The sequence below is a fragment of the Oncorhynchus mykiss genome, chromosome 12 (assembly GCF_057628025.1).
Source record: "Oncorhynchus mykiss isolate SJ-2025 chromosome 12, ASM5762802v1, whole genome shotgun sequence".
NCBI lineage: Eukaryota > Metazoa > Chordata > Actinopteri > Salmoniformes > Salmonidae > Oncorhynchus > Oncorhynchus mykiss.
The window spans coordinates 47,257,372-47,277,112 of NC_143033.1; the positions used below are offsets into that span (position 1 = coordinate 47,257,372).

The 19,741-nt window shown below is 42.7% G+C and overlaps 1 protein-coding gene across 4 annotated transcripts in view; it reads right to left on the bottom strand.

Annotated features, from left to right (window-relative positions):
* LOC110537698 (double C2-like domain-containing protein beta) overlaps positions 1-19,741 on the bottom strand; it is a 308,740-nt gene that overhangs the window by 94,073 nt on the left and 194,926 nt on the right. For all 4 annotated transcript variants that reach the window (XM_021623935.3, XM_090192594.1, XM_021623936.3 and 1 more), the window contains one exon: positions 716-795. In XM_021623935.3, coding sequence (XP_021479610.2) covers positions 716-795 — 80 coding nt within the window. The remainder of the gene's footprint in view (positions 1-715; positions 796-19,741) is intronic.

The window sequence follows — 19,741 nt, forward strand, 5'->3', positions numbered from 1 at the left end:
TTCACCGCCTCTTACCCAGAATAGAGTTGCACCTGATCATAGATCTAGGATTGCACCCAATCCCAATTTTAACCCAAGATGATGAACCCTGAATATGTGACAATGTACATGACAAGGTGGCTCAGATGAAGCCAGCGCTTCTCCCCCCCCCCCCCCCCCCCCCCCCATTCTCTCTCCCCCCCACACCCCATACACATAGGCACACAAAATAGTCTTTAAATTAGTGTTGTAATGATGCTCTTATTTGGTTACATATGTGCTAACTGTTCTTACTTCTATTGTCAGTTTTGTTGTTTAGTTTGTTGTTCATGTTGTTACCAATTTGAATAAATGTATTTTATGTAAAGAAAAAAAAAACATCTTGGATTTAGATTTCAAGGAGAATTTTGCTGTGAATTTAGAGCATTATCCTGGCACCAGAGTTGCCAGCTGAATACTGTAATTTTGTTTTACAGTAGAGATGCTGTAATATATTTCACAGTACTATTTTCCTTACTGTAAAACATTACAGAATCCCTGTAAATTTACAGCAGGGATGCGGTAATATGTTTTAGAGTAAGGAAAATACTGTAAAATACATTACAGCATCTATACAATATTAAGTTGGCAACTCTGGAGCCAGTATAATGCTGTACATTTAGAAGGAAAAGTTTTACAGCAAACTATGGAAACAATTTCCCCTTGTAGGACAAAACACACCATTGTGGATGCTCACCTTGGCTTTGTTGATGGTACAGTGCAGAGCATTGTTCTCCTGGTCATACAGTAAACTGAAGTCCAGGGTCCCCAACGTAGCTGCAGGGGGGGAGCGAGAGCGAGAGCGAGAGAGAAATCAGATATCAGAGCAGAGATGGCTTAGACTGACCAGGTGAATCCAGATAAAAGCTATAATCCTTTATCCCTTCAATCAATGTAGATAAAGGGGAAGAGACGGGTTAAAAATCCTTCTTAAACCTATGAGACAATTGAGACATGGATTTTCAACTCAATATTAGGAAGCTGTCCCTAATGTTTAGTACACTCAGTGTATTTCATGCCGGATGTGAGAGACCATCAACATCAGAATCTACTCCATAGGGCCCATCTGGAGTATTAACTCCTCTAAACATTTCATTAACTACATGATCATACAAACAAATAATTGAACTAGCCCAATAAAGGCCTATTCTACAGCTTGGCCTGGCACCTAAAATGGCATTATATCCTGTCACTTCCTGTGAGAGAGACTGTTAGACCTCTGCTGGGCGTGGGGTGTGTACATCCAAATCCTTGATACCTCCTGTGTTGTCTTCTCCTTGGCATCTGGAGGGTGTGTTCATTCAATAAACATTGCAGCAAGTTTGGCCACAGAGGTTTGTGTGTGTGAATGAGTGAGTGAGTGAGTGTGTGTGTGTGTGTTATGCTTCGTAGAAAGGCACCTGAGGGATTAAACCAGATTTGTTTCCGATTACCAAGATTGGCGCCCGAGCGGTGACTTCAACCTCTAATACATGTATGAGATGCTGGGGGGGGACGCGTGTGGTCTTTTATCCTGGGGAATTGCCTCGCAAAATAGTTTTTCTTTCCACCACCGTTTCATCACTCCCACCAACTCATTTCTGCCCCTTGGTTGCCTCATAGCACGTAACTGGAATCAAATCCCTTACGCCATGTCGTGTCATTATTTCTGTGCTCTAAAAAGGAACATATACCCAGCATTTTCCCAGCAGCAATCTCGATGAGTGAGTTGAGAGTGAGCAAAAGTTGGCAGATAATAAAAACTATTATGCTAATTCAGGGAGGCATGCAACTGTATGTATGTGGCTGATACAGGAGGAGTGTATGTATTACCATCTATTCAATGACTAAACATCTTTACTTCTGCCCTCTCTCATCTCTCTCCATTTCACTCTCTCCCCCGCTAGCTCTCTCTCTCTCCTTAACTAAAAGTGCTCGGTGCTTTTGGTTTTTGTATTGCAAAGCTATGAATTGGATTTCTCAAAGGCTTGAACATCCTGGGGCAAAACAACATTTCTATCTACACTGAACAAAAATATAAACATAGCATGTAAAGTGTTGGTCCCATGTTACATGAGCTGAAGTAAAATATCCCACAAAAAGCTTATTTCTCTCAAATGTTGTGCTCAAATTTGTTTACCTCCCTGTTACTGAGCATTTTTCCTTTGCCAAGATAATCCATCCACTTGACAGGTGTGGCATATCAAGAAAATGATTAAACAGCATGATCATTACACAGGTGCACCTTGAGCTGGGGAAAGAGGCCACTCTAAAATGTATAGTTTTGTCACACAACACGTCACAGATGTGTCAAATTTAAGGGAGCGTGCAATTGGCATGCTGACTGCAGGAATGTCCAAATCGCTGACACCAGATAATTTAATGTTAATTTCTCTACCATAAGCCACAGTAATCACAATAAGCATGCAAAATCTGTAAAATCTTTGAAGTACATCCAGTCAAAAACATTACAGACGGCTAATCGAATCCATGTCCGCAGAGAGGTTGCAACAAGGTATCTAGAGAGGAGTGGTGGCAATACTCGGGTAATTAACGGAAATGTCAATAACACAAAGAGCAGGCCGTTTGGAGCGGGAGCCAGACAAGAAGAGTAATTATAATTGAACACAGTCTGATTCATCAGCGGCGACTGGCAGCGGCCCTGGCTCGGTGCAGCCGTCTTTCCGCATCATAAACATACTTTTTCTTTGATTCCATATATGGTGGCCAGCATATAGGCCTACCGCTTTTTGATTCGTTATAGGGTGCCAGCCTACTCTTTCAGTGCCATAGAACTTTCAACCTTTGTTTTTTTTTCTCTCCCCATTGTACGTATTATAAAGCTCTTTGAGGGTGTATTAGTGGGCAAGGAGAGCTTTTCTAATCGCCTCATCTTTCTTTTGTTCGGGGCACTCTGGAAAATATAAGAGGTTTCCAGTGGCTGTCGATAGAGGGATGTATGTGCGTGAGAGAAAGAGAGCAAGAGAAAGAGAGGTGAGATGGCACTGGCCGCCTAATTCTGCTGGTGTGTTACTCTTGCCCAATGAGCCGAATGCTTCATTAAGCACTTTTGGGTGCCGTGACAGATTAATTCCCTTCCCCACGCATTTCCTAGTGATACACAGATCAAGGCTTCTCAAAGTTTACTTACATTTGGAAGCGCATTAAAGGTCATGAACAGTCCAAATCATGTTTTTCATGAAATTGGATAATATTTGAAGGAAACCAGATCAAGGAATGATGACCAAAGTATGACATTTTTTACTGGTCACCTCCCCCATGACAAACACTTGGATTAATTATTAAGTAGACAAGGTGACATCAACTGTTATTTTAATACACCAATAGTAACATGACATTCTCTTAGCTAATTTAAATAAGTAACACCTTGTAACCAATGTCGGAGAAGGCAAGTTTGCAGGGGGGTGTAGTTTATAAAGCTAGATAGCTACTCGACTGGTGCCAAAATTTGACTCTGTGGTGTCAGTAAATATAATCATATAATTACCCTATTCATCTATGGCAAAGATACTTCTATGTTTCCGCTTTCATCTATGTCTGGTGTTCGCTAGTTACTGGCTAGCTAAGTCTTAAGCCAGTATGGAACAAAAAGGGGGGGGAAGTGTCGTTCAAAACGCCAACATAGTTGTCAAGTCAACACATCTGTCAGTGCTGCTGTGAACTGCATCCCAATCGACATGCCAAACGGGAGATGTATATATATTTAAAAAATTATATCATCGATGTGATTTCTATGTATATCACCAAATTCACTTGAGATGATTTTACTGCAACACTGCATCCAAATTGTTTGACATAGGCTTTTCATAGAGCTGTCAGTCAAGGAGAGCTCATGAATATAAGCTCCCTTCCCACACAGCCAGAGTCTTTTCAAACTTCCTGGTAGTTAACCATGAAACAAAAACTACTTTCAGAATGACTGTTCAGGACCTTTAAGACACGTCTTTAGAGAGCAAATGAGCACTCCTCTCCTTCCCACCAAAAACAGCAACATCAGACGAAGCGCTTCATTACGTTGTCGATAAAATGGCCACTTGCCATTGTTCAGCAGCGGCCACATTGGGGCCTTTGAGTTGTAATCAAGGCGAAGCTACTTAATAAAAATGAAGAAAGTCTTAATTAAGGCTGTGGGTATTGTGTCAATGGGCCTCTTCAACGGGCCTAACCGTACACAACACCATTACCATAATCATACTTCCATTGTGTCCAACAGAATCAGGGAGTAATTACAAGCCAGTTATCTCCATGGTGAGAGGAGGGCAAGAAAAAAAATAGAAAAATAGGGTCACTTGTTGTTGTTGGTGGAAAACGGATCACAGGAAGCACAGATGGACATGCCGGCGGCCTTAAAACAAATCGTAAAATGTCAAAGCCATAAAGGCTCAAAGAGAGAAAGGCCATGTTGGATTTGAGTAGCCACGGTGCACGGCAGAGCAAGATTATACCTGACCCAGAATCCTTTGGTCCACTCCTGAGGTCGGTGGCATTATCAAAGGCAGGAAACGATTCCGCGACAGAAACAGCTATTGTACCGACCTGCGCTGCAAATCAAATGAGCAACTCAGGCTAAAAGGGGATGAAACCATGGAAATCAAGATGTGATACTGTATGATTGGAGACAATAATAACGCTAATACCACTGGGGTGTCTGATTTGAATTTAGGACTGTTTAAATCTTGCATTAATAACAGACAGTATGTCTGGGCATTCAAAGTACAATAGAGTAAATCATTGTCTTACAGACAACATAAACAAACAGAATGGCGACGTTACAATATTTGGTAACAATCTAAGTTGACTACATACACTACCGGCCAAAGGTTTATTTGTATTTTCTACATAGTAGAATAAGGTTGGGGGAATGTGGAGGCCAGGTCATCTGATGCAGCACTCCATCACTCTCCTTCTTGGTAGCCCTTACACAGCCTGGAGGTGTGTTGGGTCATTGTCCTGTGGAAAAACAAATTATAGTCCCACGAAGCCCAAACCAGATGGAATGGCATATTGCTGCAGAATGCTATGGTAGCCATGCTGGTTAAGTGTGCCTTGAACTCTAAACAAATCACAGACAGTGTCACCAGCAAAGCACCCCAATACCATAACACCTCCTCTTCTATGCTTCACAGTGGGAAATACACATGTGGAGATCATCCGTTCACCCACACCGCGTCTCACAAAGACACAGCAGTTGGAACCAAACATCTCCAATTTAGACTCATCAGACCAAAGGACAGATTTCCACCGGTCTAATGTCCATTGCTCATGTTTCTTGGCCCAAGCAAGTCTCTTTTTATTATTGGTGTCCTTTAGTAGTGGTTTCTTTGCAGCAATTCAATCAATGAAGGCCTGATTCACACAGTCTCTGAACAGTTGATGTTGAGATGAGTCTGTTACTCTGTGAAGTATTTTATTTGGGCTGCAATTTCTGAGGCTGTTTACTCTAATGAACTTATCCTCTGCAGCAGAGGTAACTCTGGTTCTTCCTTTCCTGTGGTGGCCCTCATGAGAGCCAGATTCATCATAGCGCTTGATGGCATTTGCGACTGCACTTTTTTTCCCGTATTGACTGAAATTCATGTCTTAAAGTAACGATGGACTGTCGTTTCTCTTTGCTTATTTGAGCCGTTCTTGCCACAATATGGACTTGGTATTTTGCCAAATAGGGCTATCTTCTGTATAGCCCCTACATTTTCACAACACAACTGATTGGCTCAAACGCATTAAGGAAAGAAATTCCACAAATTAACTTTTAAGAAGGCACACCTGTTAATTCAAATCCATTACAGGTGACTACATCCTGAAGCTGGTTGAGAGAAAGTCAAGAGTGTGCAAAGCAGTCATCAAGGCAAAGGGTGGCTATTTGAAAAATCTAAAATATATTTAGATTTTTTTAACAACTTTTTGGTTACTACATGATTCCATAGGTGCAATTTCATAGTTCTGATATCTTCACTATTATTCTACAATGTAGAAAATAGTAAAAATAAAGAAAAACCCATGAATGAGTTGGTGTTCTTAAACTTTTCACCGGTAGTGTAGGTAAAAATTTTTGTTAAAATTGATTTTAGTTTCACTGCATTCAATCTCTCCCTATCCCAGTCTGCTGTCCCCACTTGCTTCAAGATGTCCACCATTGTTCCTGTACCCAAGAAAGCAAACGTAACTGAACTAAATTACTATCACCCCATAGCACTCACTTCTGTCATCAGGAAGTGCTTTGAGAGGCAAGTTAAGGATCATATCACCTCCACTTTACCTGACAGCCTAGACCCACTTCAATTTGCATACCGCCCCAATAGATCCACAGACGATGCAGTCTCCATCGCACTGCACTATCCCATCGGGACAAGAGGACTACCTATGTAAGAATGCTGTTCAGTGATTATAGCTCACCATTCAACACCATACTACCGTCCAAGCTCATCATGAAGGCCAGAGCCCTGGGTCTGAACCCCGCCCTGTGCAACTGGGTCCTGGACTTCCGTGCGGGCTGCCCCCAGATCTCCACTAAGCTGATCCTCAAAACAAGGACCCTACAAGGGTGCATGCTCATCCCCCTCCTGTTCTACTTGTTCACCCATGACTGCGAGCCACGCATGCCTCCAACTCAATCATAGAGTTTGCAGACGACACAACAGTAGTAGGCCTGATTACCAACAATGACGAGACAGCCCACAAGGAGGAGGTGAGGGCCCTGGCAGAGTGGTGCCAGGAAAATAACCCATCCATCAATGTCAACAAAACCAAGGAGCTTCAGGATACAGGAGAGGGAGCACGCCCCATCCAAGATGAATAGCTCCTAATTCCTCGGCGTACACATCACTGACATTCTGAAATGGTCCACGCACACAGACAGTGTGGTGAAGGCGCAACAGCGCCTCTTCTACCTTAGGGGCCTGAATAAATTTCCCTTGGCCCCGAAGATCTCACAAATATTTACAGATGCACCCTTGAGAGTATCCTGTCCGGATAGTATGGCAACTCCACTGCCTGCATTTACAGGGCTCTCTAGAGGGTGGTGCGTTCTGCTCAACGCATCACCGGAGGCACACTGCCTGCCCTCCTGGACACCTAGAGCATCCAATCTCCACAGAAAGGCCAAAAAATCATGAAAGACAACAACCACCCGAGGCACTGTCCTTTTACCCCGCTATCATCCAGAAGGCGAGTTCGATACAGGTGCATCAAAGCTGGGACCGAGAAACTGAAAAACAGCTTCCACCTCAAGGCCATCAGACTGTTAAATAGTTACCATTAGACGACTACCACCTGGTTATTCAACCCTGGACCTTAGAGGATGCTGCCCAATGTACTGTTGAAGTCAGAAATTTACATACACCTTAGCCAAATACATTTAAACTCAGTTTTTCACAATTCCTGATGTTTAATCCTAGTATAAATTCCCTGGATAGGTCAGTTAGGATTACCACTTTATTTTAAGAATGTGAAATGTCAGAATAATAGTAGAGAGAATGATATATTTTTGTTTTTATTTCTTTCATCACATTCCCAGGGGGTCAGAAGTTTACATACTCTCAATTAGTATTTGGTAGCATTGCCTTTAAATTGTTTAACTTGGGTCAAACATTTCAGGTAGCCTTCCACAAGCTTCCCACAATAAGTTGGGAGAATGTTGGCCCATTCCTCCTGACAGAGCTGGTGTAACAGAGTCAGGATTGTAAGGCCTCCTTGCTCGCACACACTTTTAACTTCCTGACTGATGTCTTGAGATGTTGCTTCAATATATCCACATAATTTTCCTATCTCACGATGCCTTCTATTTTGTGACGTGCACCAGTCCCTCCTGCAGCAAAGCACCCCCACAAAATGATGCTGCCACCCCCGTGTTTCACAGTTGGGATGGTGATATTCAGCTTGCAAGCCTCCTCCTTTTTCCTCTAAACATAATGATAGTCATTATGGCCAAACAGTTCCATTTTTGTTTCATCAAAAAGTACGATCACCAAAAAGTATGATCTTTGTCCCCATGTGCAGTTACAAACCGTAGTCTGGCTTTTTTATGGCGGTTTTGGAGCAGTGGCTTCTTCCTTGCTCAGCGGCCTTTCAGGTTATGTCAATATAGGATTCGTTTTACTGTGGATATAGATACTTTTGTACACGTTTCCTCCAGCATCTTCACAAGGTCCTTTGCTGCTGTTCTGAGATTGATTTGCACTTTTCGCACCAGAACGAACATGTCTCCTTCCTGAGTGGTATGACGGCTGGTTGGTCCCATGGTGTTTATACTTGCATACTATTGTTTGTCCAGATGAACGTGGTACGTTCAGGCATTTGGAAATTGCTCCCAAAGATGAACCAGACTTGTGGAGGTCTACAATTTTTTTTCTGACATATTGGCTGATTTATTATGATTTTCTCATGATGTCAAGCAAAGAGGCACTGAGTTTGAAGATAGGCCATGAAATACATACACAGGTACACCTCCAATTGGCTCACATGATGTCAATAAGCCTATCAGAAGCTTCTAAAGTCATGACATTTTCTGGAAAGGCACAGTTAACTTAGTGTATGTAAACTTCTGACGCAATGGAATTGTGACACAGTGAATTATAAGTGAAATGATCTGTCTGCAAACAATTGTTGGAAAAATTACTTGTGTCATGCACAAAGTAGGTGTCCGAACCGACTTGCCAAAACTATAGTTTGTTAACAGGACATTTGTGGTGGTTGAAAAACAAGTTTAATGACTCCAACCGAAGTGTATGTAAACGTCCGACTTCAACTATGTTTCATGTTTTGTGTGGACCTCAGGAAGCGTAGATGCTGCTTTTGCAACAGCTAATGGTGATCCTAATAACATACCAAATACTACGATGAGCTAATGCTAAGCCATTTACCAGCTATGTGTGGCATCATGTTTGTTAACGTTATACATTGCATTCTGGGTGTCACGTCAGACCAAAGATGTTATAACAAAATAAGGTGAGGGATGGTAAGGTGAGGGATGGTTCACCCATCTTTCGTGTAAACTTCCATAAGTGAATGATGGTAGACGACACACCCCCTTCAACATGAATACTGAAAACAGACCAAACTCATCATCTCCTCTTCTTATCTTTGGTTGACCCGAAAAAAACAATTGTGGCGCGCACAAACTACCCATCCTCGGATTACTTTCGATTTTTAGAAAGTGTTTTACTCAATTATTTCGATCAATGGTGAGCTCTCCCATGATGTGATGAACTGGAAATAGTCATTTCTATTAGCTAATTCATATTATGGTTTCTGTCAGCCGAGAGTTAGATAAATATAACCACTCCTGTTAGTAATTTCCTCAGCGCTAGGACTAATGTACTGTAGCCTACATTTTCCGATTCGGATGATTGTGTTATGCTTTCACCACTTCTGTGAATGTCTGAACATTGCATCCCAAAATAAACTGGTTACATTCAGGACATAACATTGTAAGGAATGTGTTTGGGCAAAATGTTTCTGTGAAAAAAAAAACAGTGTTGCCAGCTCAAACGCTGACTGTTGCATCAATTGAAACTGTACATTCTAAATAAGCGTTCTAATGACCACTGTAGAATGATGACACCTATCTGTTGGTTTGCGCCAAAGGGTTAAGTAGAACGTCAAATAATTTTTACTTAAATACTTTCAGTGGTGACCTGTCATTCAGGGCAGAGCCTGTTTTGCATGTTATTTTGGCATTAATAGTGTCACATATCAGTTTGCAAACAATGTAAAAATATTTGAGTTAACAAAGCCACATGCATACATGGTGTCTTAGATTTTGCAGTGACGTAGTGCGGTGATGTAGTGTCCCCATGAGTGACAGAACACTGAGCGAGCTCAAAAATTCAAGCCCCTTGGGTGCTGCCATAGAGTTACATTAGAAGTGCCCATTCAAGAAGGCTCAAGGTCATTGGCCACAGATAAAATGATGTCAAACCCCGTTATATCTACAGTAGCTTTGATTGGACTGATCATGTCAACATTAAACTTTCAAAATCTTAGCTAGGAAGCTAGACATGCAGTCATCATTGTGAATCAAATCTACTGGCAAATCCTTTTCAATTATTGTCATATGAAGATAAACTATAAATAAAACATATCGGTGCTTATCGGCCATTGGACATAAACATTACACAACAAGTTGGAAAATTGGAAATTCAACAATGAGTGGTTCAGAAGGAATCAGTGGCTAATTGCAAGTGCAGCAAAGAAATCACTAGCCTGCTATTCAATGGAGTGGGTGTGTGATCCAAGTCTGGGTTTAAGGGCCTCTTTTCCAAGCTTAAAAGGATAAAACAAGGGCCAGAAAAGGTTGAATACATTGGCCATGTTGTCAATCCAGCATGATTACTGCCGCGTTCAAAACATCTGGAAACTTCGGAACTTGGAAATCTCAGACTTCAGTGAGTTCAAGACAGCTGGGAACTCTGTTAAAAAAATAAAAATAAAAAAAATAGATCCAACTGGGAAAATACATTCTGAACGGTCATCCAACTCGGAATTCAGAGTCGGGAACTCGGGCATCTTTTCAGAGCTCTGACCTGAAGATCACTGATGTCATGATTCAACATTGTTTTTTTTCCCCAGATTTCCCAGTTGTCTTGAAAGCACCATAATTGCAGAGAATGCCAGACTTTGATGACAAAGTTTACCCACAAGGACGACCGCGCACAGAACATCAAGGTGAGTCCAAAAATGTATTGTATGCTTCCGCATAAACGTTGTAATATGCCAGGGAGATATGTATACTCTAGCTAAGAAAGTAATAGTACGTGTATGTTGTGTAGTAAGCTGTTAGTAGCCCATGTGCCTAATAATTTGGTCCCTTTCCCACTCATAAGTTAACCTACTGTTCTGACTTGGTGGTGCACATGTTTTAGAGAAATGTAATCATCAAATATTGTAAGAGCTTTCATTGTCTGCTTATATGCCCCTTTTATTTATCCAAAGGTTTTGACTAGGTGTACAGGGAGAATACCCAAAAAACAGTCCATGTTCAGAATTCTGTCACAGTACATTTCAAAAGCGCTGAACAAATAGTTAATGACTATGTCTGTCCGAGCTTGCTTATTAATGTCTTAATCAAAATTAAGGATGGCCTCTTATCCGCTCGTTGTCACCTTATGCCATAGTTTGTACATCTCAATTGTCAGTAGAAACCACATTTGTTTAAGCAAGTCAGCCATATCAGCTGTTTTTTTAAAAAGGCAGTAAATGAGACTGAATGAACTGTTTTGCTGCCAGACAAGGCTCCGCTGATTGCCAGGTGTAGCAGTGGTAAGGATTCACTCCATGGTGCTGAAAAGAAAGCTCTGCTGTTGGGACAGCTTTATATAGGTCCTAACAGTTTGTGGGCACTGTTTGTCACCATTATAGTGCAATTAATGTATTGTTTAGTGCTGTGTTGTGGCTTTGCTGGCATGCATCTACAAATTCATTTTAGGGGGAGTTTGCCCCAACTAGATGTACATGATAAAATCACTACCCAGTACTTTACACCACTGATTATGGCTTGAGGCCAAAACAACCTACAGAGAAAGAAAGAGCGAGAGAGCGAGAGAAAATGAAAGATGGAGATAGAGATATGCAAAGTCCATTTATACCCTGCACTTGCTACGTTCTATAGAGACGCTAAATAGGATTTGCATGATGCTCTGTAGACAGCAGTAGTCAGGTGTGACAGAAGTAGGGAAACATACCCACATCCACACTCATAAAACATGTCAATGATCGAGCTGGAGAGTATTAGGGACAGACTGGTAAAGACAGAGAGACTGCCAAGTGCATACTGCAGCAGGGACAGAGTTCTTGCCATCTGATGGAGTAGGTTACCGGCTGATTGGAGCAGTGCTTTAGCTCCTCACTAATCACTCCTCTTCCTACACCATGAAGCACCTGTGCCTCTGCAGGGCATTGTCAGTGAGGGCTGGAAGCTGGGACAAATTGAAGGAAAGCAAATCCCCAGATTTCACAGCATGGGTGAAAAAGGAGAGGGGCTGGAATGGTGATGTTTCTGTGTGTATGTGCGTGTGGTGTTGGGGTCTGCCAATGTACCTGGAGAGGGGGGGGGGGGGGTGCACATAGTAAGTATGTACATTATGTGCCTACAGTACATGTTTTTATGCGTGTTTGGTGTCAGAGTCCATCAATGTGTCTGGAGGTAGTGTGCATGTGCACACTGAATAACTATTGGGTATTTGGTATTTTATTAGGATCCCCATTAGCTGTTGCAAAAGCAGCAGCTATTTTTCCTGAGCTCATGTACTCTGTGTCTACAATATATGCATTTATGTATTTTGTGTGTATGTGTGTTTGTGTATGGTTCTGGTGTCAGCCAGACAGCTTAATCTTTCAGGACCCCAGGGCATTATTAGGAATCAGGCAAACAGGGGAGTGTATGAGGCAGACTTGATCCCCTATGATTTCAAGAACAATAAATGGGTGGGTGTAGAGCAGGGGTGGCAATTTATTTTGCCCCATGGGCCGCATCCGGTCTTCAACACTGAAAATTGGCTATATTTCATCGCCGTCAAAATTGGCAAAGAAATTGTCCTTTATTGTTTTTGCTCCCTAAACGTCTAGCTCTCATTTCGGTGATTATTAGCAGACTTTCATACATTTCTTGCCACATCTACTTCCGTTCCGGCGCTCGACATCTCCTGTCTACTAACCACCGGTCCTGGCAACCCATCATTAAGCACACATGGCAACCATCATTACGCACACCTGCGCCCCATCATTAGGCACTTCATCACTACTCTGATTACCTCTGCTTTATATAGCCCTCTGTTGTATCACTCATTAGGCATTCTTGTTTCTGTTTTCATGTTCAGACGCTACTCCTGTTTTTGTATTCACTCTGTTTGTTCCAATTAAACTCACCGAGTGCACTTGCTTCCTGACTCCCTGCGTCGTCATCACAGAATACTGCCTCACAAAATGAAAGCAACAGCCAACCGAGACATCTCCCAGGTGGTCAATGAACAAGACCTACTTAGCCAACACCATGACCAGCTGGTGCAACTGGGGAATGTGATGGATGAGGTCCATCCACGTTCTTCAACATCTCGATCTTCCCCAAAGGGCATCAACCCGAACGAGGGGAGGATCCTCTACCATAAGTCGACCCAGCACCTCAGCCCTTTTCAGCAGTCCGCCCAGGCCAGGGATGTCCGTTTGTCCATCCCGGACAAACATGACGGGACTCCATCCAAATGCAGCGACTTCCTCCCCCAGTGCTCCCTCTTTTTCGCTCATCAGATGGGTGCCCCCACCACCGAGAGTTCCAAGGTTGCCACGATTATTTCCCTGCTGACCAGGCGTTGGAGTGGGCTACAGCCGTCTGGGAGAGAGGAGGAGCTGGGTTCCTATGGCTCTGTTCAGAGGAGTCTTCGATCATCCACCAGAGGGCAGAGATGGGGGTTTGCTGCCTAGTCCAACTTCAGCAGGATGGCCAGACCGCTGCGGAGTATGCCCTCCCCTTCCGTACAGTGGCAGCATCCAGCAGATGGAATGATGTTTAAGTTAGATATACGTTTTTTGTGAATTGGATGTGTCTCAATCCACTGCATCCGCCAATGTCGCACTTCTGCATCAGTGGTGAAAGGTAGCAGAGCTCGAGCGGTGTTTGCCCGACCATGAGACATCAGGAAAATCGTTCTTCTCACGTAAACGTCTGTAGCCTCCGAATGGTTTGACAAACTATTATGCATCTATGGAAAGGGGGAGACTCTCACAAACACAATGGTGTCCTCCGCTTTGCTCTACGTCCACCACAAGTGTCAGCAAACTCGTCTGAAGTGGGTACCGTCGATGTGCCAACTTCTGTTTAGTAGCATCTGAACCGTTTGGGCTACAAACTAATGGGACCCCACTGTGGAACGGGTAGGTTCTAACGAAGACAATGGTTTTCACTCTACAACCCCCACAAGTGTCACAGGACTCATCTGAAGGTAACAGGGTACTGGTTTAAAAAAGGAATGAAAGTATAGAGGTAGGATTGTGCCTACCCAAAAAAGGGGGTTAATTAATTCAATGTGTAAAGAAAACTAAATATTAGTACTGGACAGGTCAAATCAGGCTCCCCATATTGGTTCTGCCATGTTGTTTGCTCTTTCTTATCTAATTTTATCAGATCAGTGCTGATGATGAAAATAAAACACCTCCAGACTCTTGAGATTCACACCCTGTCTTTACCATGAAGGAACAGAGGACCCCACATGAGTGAAGGCACTGGGCCAAGTACATTAATGGGTTAATAGATCCAGTAGTGGGGTAAAGGGTGATGTTAATCCATTGCGGGGTAAATCTTACTGACAGAGCCATACTATTTGGGTTTGCAATCCCATTCTACCTCCCCTCCTCTCCCAAGTATCTTGAGGTGTGTTCCACCATCGATAGCAACTTGTATGTGTGTATGTGTGTGTGTGTGTGTGTGTGTGTGTGTGTGTGTGTGTGTGTGTGTGTGTGGATTAAGCATTGGGAACATGCTGGAGTGGCAGATCTCATAAAGTGACGATTTATGGATCAGCCCAGATGCACCTCAGCCCTTATGTCCTGAAAGACACCTGCCAGACAGACATGTTGTTTACATCCTATCTCCTCTGCTTGGAGATCGAGGGAGATATCATTTGATCACACAGAGTTGGAGGGCTTTCGTTTCTGCACAGATATCTGGAATTAAAGTGCGGCTCATCAATAACCCCTTGTCAGCCATGTCTTGAGTGATCTTGTCCTTCCCCTCCTTGGGTGGAGTACCAGAAATCTTCATCGCGTGGTGGTCAGATGGACGACAAATGCCATATAGAGGAGAGAATCTCAGCTGGGGCTCTAATGAGAAGACGACTTGCTATCCTTGTATAACCTCTAGTTAAAAATGCCTTTTCTATGTCTATCTATCTGTATCAAGCAGCTAAAGGAACATTGTGCCTTTACTAAGATGCATCATTGCTAAATAACAATACTATGACCATTGAATAAATCTCAATATCAAACCTCACCTCTCTACTGTGACAGCGCATGTGTGGAACCTGGTGAGCATTCGGGCACACAATACCTACAAGAAGCAGGCCTACTGTTGATGGGGAGAGTTGCACTGAGGTACAGCACTGTGACACGCAGTGCAATCAAATTATTATTTTGAGGCAAGAGATGGGCCACAGAGTGAGAAGAGGCCAGCTGCAGTGTTAGTATGCTAGCTTCACTGATAGCTGAAGTATACTGGCTCCCAGGCTAACTTCTCTCACTGGCTCCTCTGCACACGTAGACAAGTACACGCATGCACATTTATGCACACACGCACACACACAGGACCGCCCACACACACAGGCCCGTCCACACACACACATACACAATACAGTAGGAGGTGGCTACTGCTAGACAGCCAGACACACTATCACAACATCAGTCTCCACCAGAAAGATCTTGCTACCCGAGAGCGCTGCTCTAAGCCTCCAGTCTCCCGTTCAAGTCTTGACCAGGACTACACGGGATCTGCCTAGGTGAGCTCAACACTAGTAAAATAAATTCAAACATCAAACATTGCAGTGATTTGAAATCAGTAATGGAACTAATCATTTTTGTACACGCACACTTTTTTTATTTGCCATAATCGGTTTCTGCAGATCAAAATTGTCTCATTACAACAATGGCTGCCTGCCTATACTTTCTCAATACATCACATACTGTATATCTACAGAACATGAACTGAGAGACGGGCAATAACCAATAACAGAAAAAGGCTCCTATAGCCGCAGCTAATGGTTGAAATAAACAGAAGGAAGAGATGCCTGCTGATTTTGCAGAAACCTGGTTTCCCCTAAATCAACAGACATTAGAATTAATTTTAAGGCCTATTTATGAAATCCTTCTTTATTGACTACAGCTTGGGGATTTTCACCACTTAGTGTGTGTGTTTCGATGTAAATGATTTGGAGAAGACAGCTGGCTGTTTTAAGATACACTGACCAAGGTGATGGGATAAATCCTTTACTAGCCTTTAGAGGATAGAGGATGAGAAGGATTGGGATTTCTTAGACGAGGGATACAGCAGATGATTGTGTGCGCGTGCGTGCATACATGCACTCTTTGAAAAAAAGGTTCTTCAACTTTTCCCATAGAAGAACCCTTTTTGGTTCCAGGTAGAACCCTTTTGAGTTCCATGTATAACCCTCTGTTGAAAGGGTTCTACATGGAACCCAAAAGGGATAGCACCTTTTTTTCCTAAGAGGTTGCGTACTGTATGTGTTCCTTCCCACCAGCACTAATAACGGCAGCATTTCTGCAGCTTCCTAGGCTGTTAAAGACCTGAATCTTACCTCAAATGGGTTTTTAATACTTCAGTGCCTTTAATGCTCGAGCCAGACTAAACAAGCATCCTAACTGTCCTGTACCAGCTGTCAAGACAATAACTTCCCACATTTTCTCAGTGTTCATCCAATGGGCAGTAACAGACCTGAATCTGACCTCTTATGACACATCCTTGATTTCTGCACATCAAATGGTTTTATTGTACTTGAAACACTATAATCCCAAACTCAGTTCCAGATAAATCAGGACCCGCAGAGCTTTTGAAAAATCCTTTGTTGTCTCGCTTAAAAAGTATGGATTGGTTATGTAAACGGACGAAAGAAAGTGCTTTTCAATCAGTCTCGGTAGAGGCGTCTGTCAAGGCCACCTCTTTTGTATTGTTAGAGGTGTCTGGTAAGGTGTGTGAGTATGTGTCATGCCAGTCTTGTGCGCTTTGATGTGCGTGTGGGCGCACATGTGCAAATGTGTGTGTTAAATACAGAGGCCTGGCACGGGCTGAATCTTTATCTCCTCTTTGCAGGGACAGTGTGGCTGCAGTATGCACTGTCAACCAATCTGTCTGAGCTGACAGCTCCTGAAGAAAACTGAGGAGGGCAGAGCCCTGGGATCGACACAGAAAACCAGTCAGGAGGACAATGCTGAAGCCATATCTCAACTCAGGATACTCCCCATAACCAGTTCAATACAGTTTCTACTCCATTTCACTGAATTAGGCAATGAGGAGTCTAATTAGAATATTGGCCGTGAGAGAGCGGCTCCCAGTCCAGCATTTTAGAAGTTAGAGCCTGAAATGCATTCGGGTGAGACTTGGCTTATAAATAATGTGAGCTGACGTAAGAAGTCGCCGTTCACATAGTTCTGTCTCCCGGGTTCAGAGTTATTTTCCGTCTTACCTTCTTCAATCACAATGCCTCAAACTATTTCCAAAGAACTGATATATATCCTCCCCAAAACAGGTCATGCATTTTCCCCCAGTTGCCGTGACCTTTGAATATTTGGATACTCGATTGATGAGTCCTTAGCCCTTTACTGCAGTGTGCTAAATCGGGGTCTCAAAGAGTGTTTCTGGGTAGTCTTACACAAATCTACTTTGAAACAAAAGTATACACCTCACACACATGGTTTTGGGCTTAAAAAAAAGAAGACACCTGTACCATGTAATTTTGAGTTTGCATCCCAATATGACACTTCATATACATCACAGATGATTGAAATATACAAAACTGTTTGACCTAGAAACAGCAGATTTTTTCATAAAAATAATGTTTATTAATTATGAAATTATAAAACATATTAATACCACTAGAGGATGATTTGAAAGGGCTACTATCATAAAAATCTACGTGACACAACAAGTATGTGCCAGTGCACAAAGCAGGCATATTACGCTTTGTCGTCCCACGTGACATTCTCCCGACTCACTGGGGGAAAAAAAACAACACAACAGATCTGCCAACACTCAAAACACTGCCAACTCCTCCATCTGCTTATGTCACCAACACACTACCTATGAACCAGTGAGATAATGTATGAACGCTTTGAATAGTACCCAAATTAAAGTTGGAACGAACAGAACCCAGGTGTATCCAAACCCTAGAAACGTGTGGGACTGGGTGTATTACACTGGCGGGTTTAGGGCAGGGAATATGACTCATGATTAGTAAAACTCCCTCTCTGAGGCTCTAATAAAGGGAGCCATGGGTGGCTGTGTTTTTCACAGGAAGCAGACAATGACGCAAGTTCAGGTGAGTAGTCCAGAGGAAATTAAATTACAGCTGAGAGGGGTATTAACGTTTTTATTTTTTGGTGAAAAATGTCACACAGACTGTGGTTGTCACACAGACTGCATGGAACGAATGACAGTATATTTAGTGTTGGTTAATCAAAATAATTTCAAGAGGCTTTTCTTGATACATGTCAAATCTCAATTTCTTCATTTTAACTTCATAATTCATATTGCGTACTGTATTTTCAGCATAACATTGTGGGTATGCTTATCACCGGCATGGACTGGGGAGTTTGTCAGGGTCAAAATAAATAAGAAAGGAGCAAAGCCCAGATAAAAAGATAAATGAAAACCTGTGGTAGTCTTCTGAAAACCTAATCCTGCAACCCAGAATTGCTTTCTAAGAGGTGTTGAATGTTCCTTAATGGTCCAACTTTTGCCCTCAGAACAAAGACAATGTTGAAAATGAAACACATTACCTCAGCCCCATGACAAATGTGTAGAATTTTGCTTTAAAACAGCAACATTTAGTCTCTGGTGCCAAGAGGAGGGCTTTTAAAATGTTTGATTGGGAATTGCACCATTGAGTGTATCGATGCTGCTGGGTTTTTCATGCTCAACAGTTTCCTGTGTGTATCAAGAATGGTCCACCACCCAAAGGACATCCAGAAAACTTAACACAACTGTGGGAAGCATTGGAGTCAACATGAGCCAGCATCCCTGGAACATTCTCTATACATTTTCTTTAACTTTGAAATGTAGAGTAGGTTGTGTAGATCAGTAGGTACATTTTTTAAAATCCATTTTTAGACTACTTATAAGGCAGCAAAATGTGAAGAATGTGCAAGGGGTGTGTAGACTTTCACTAGCGACTGTACGTGACAGCGAATTAACCTAGACATCTTAGTGAGGACCCTCTGAGGCCCAAAGCCTCTCTAATCGTAGAGCAGCGTGGCAGCTAAATTTAGCCAAACAGACAGGCAGAACTACCATTAGGCCCCATCCAGTGTATAGTATTAACGTGCTCCTGGAGGGATTATAATGCAGCTTACCACTGTGTATCATCTCGCTGGAGGAAATTTGACCCTCCAATAACATGCTCAGATGTTACACAAATGCGTCGCTCGGCTAAACAGTGCAATTTCTGGGTTTGTAATAAAAATAATAAAGCTGTCTTTGACCTTGACAGAGCTGTCGTGCTGTCCATCAAAACAAAGCCCTGGTCTAAGGTCTTATGTCTGACGTTGCTGGAGACACAATTGGGGAGTAGCTTCAATCTGTGTTCGCTGACTGACTGACTAACAGAGTTCTTGTGTGTTACATCACACAGACTCAATGCAGCTGGTCAATATGGTCCACTATTATGACTAGTAATTGCAATCAACCTGAGGAGTCATGTTAGATACAGTTGATCAAATTCTCTCTGATATCAAAGAACTACAACATGTGGCATCAGCAGACACTACAGTAGTTTGAGGCAGTTCTCTACATGAACACTTTGAAAATGCAAAGGCCTAAATCTTGATACGACAACAGTCATAGTCCATGGTACACAACAATGGATTTACATCGCAGCCACAAAATGATTTGGTCTGGGCTTGCACACAGTACATCAAAACGGGCGGCAGGTAGCCTAGTGGTTAGAGCGTTGGGCCAGTAACCGGAAGGTTGCTCGATCCAATCCCTGAGCTGATAAGGTAAAAATCTGTC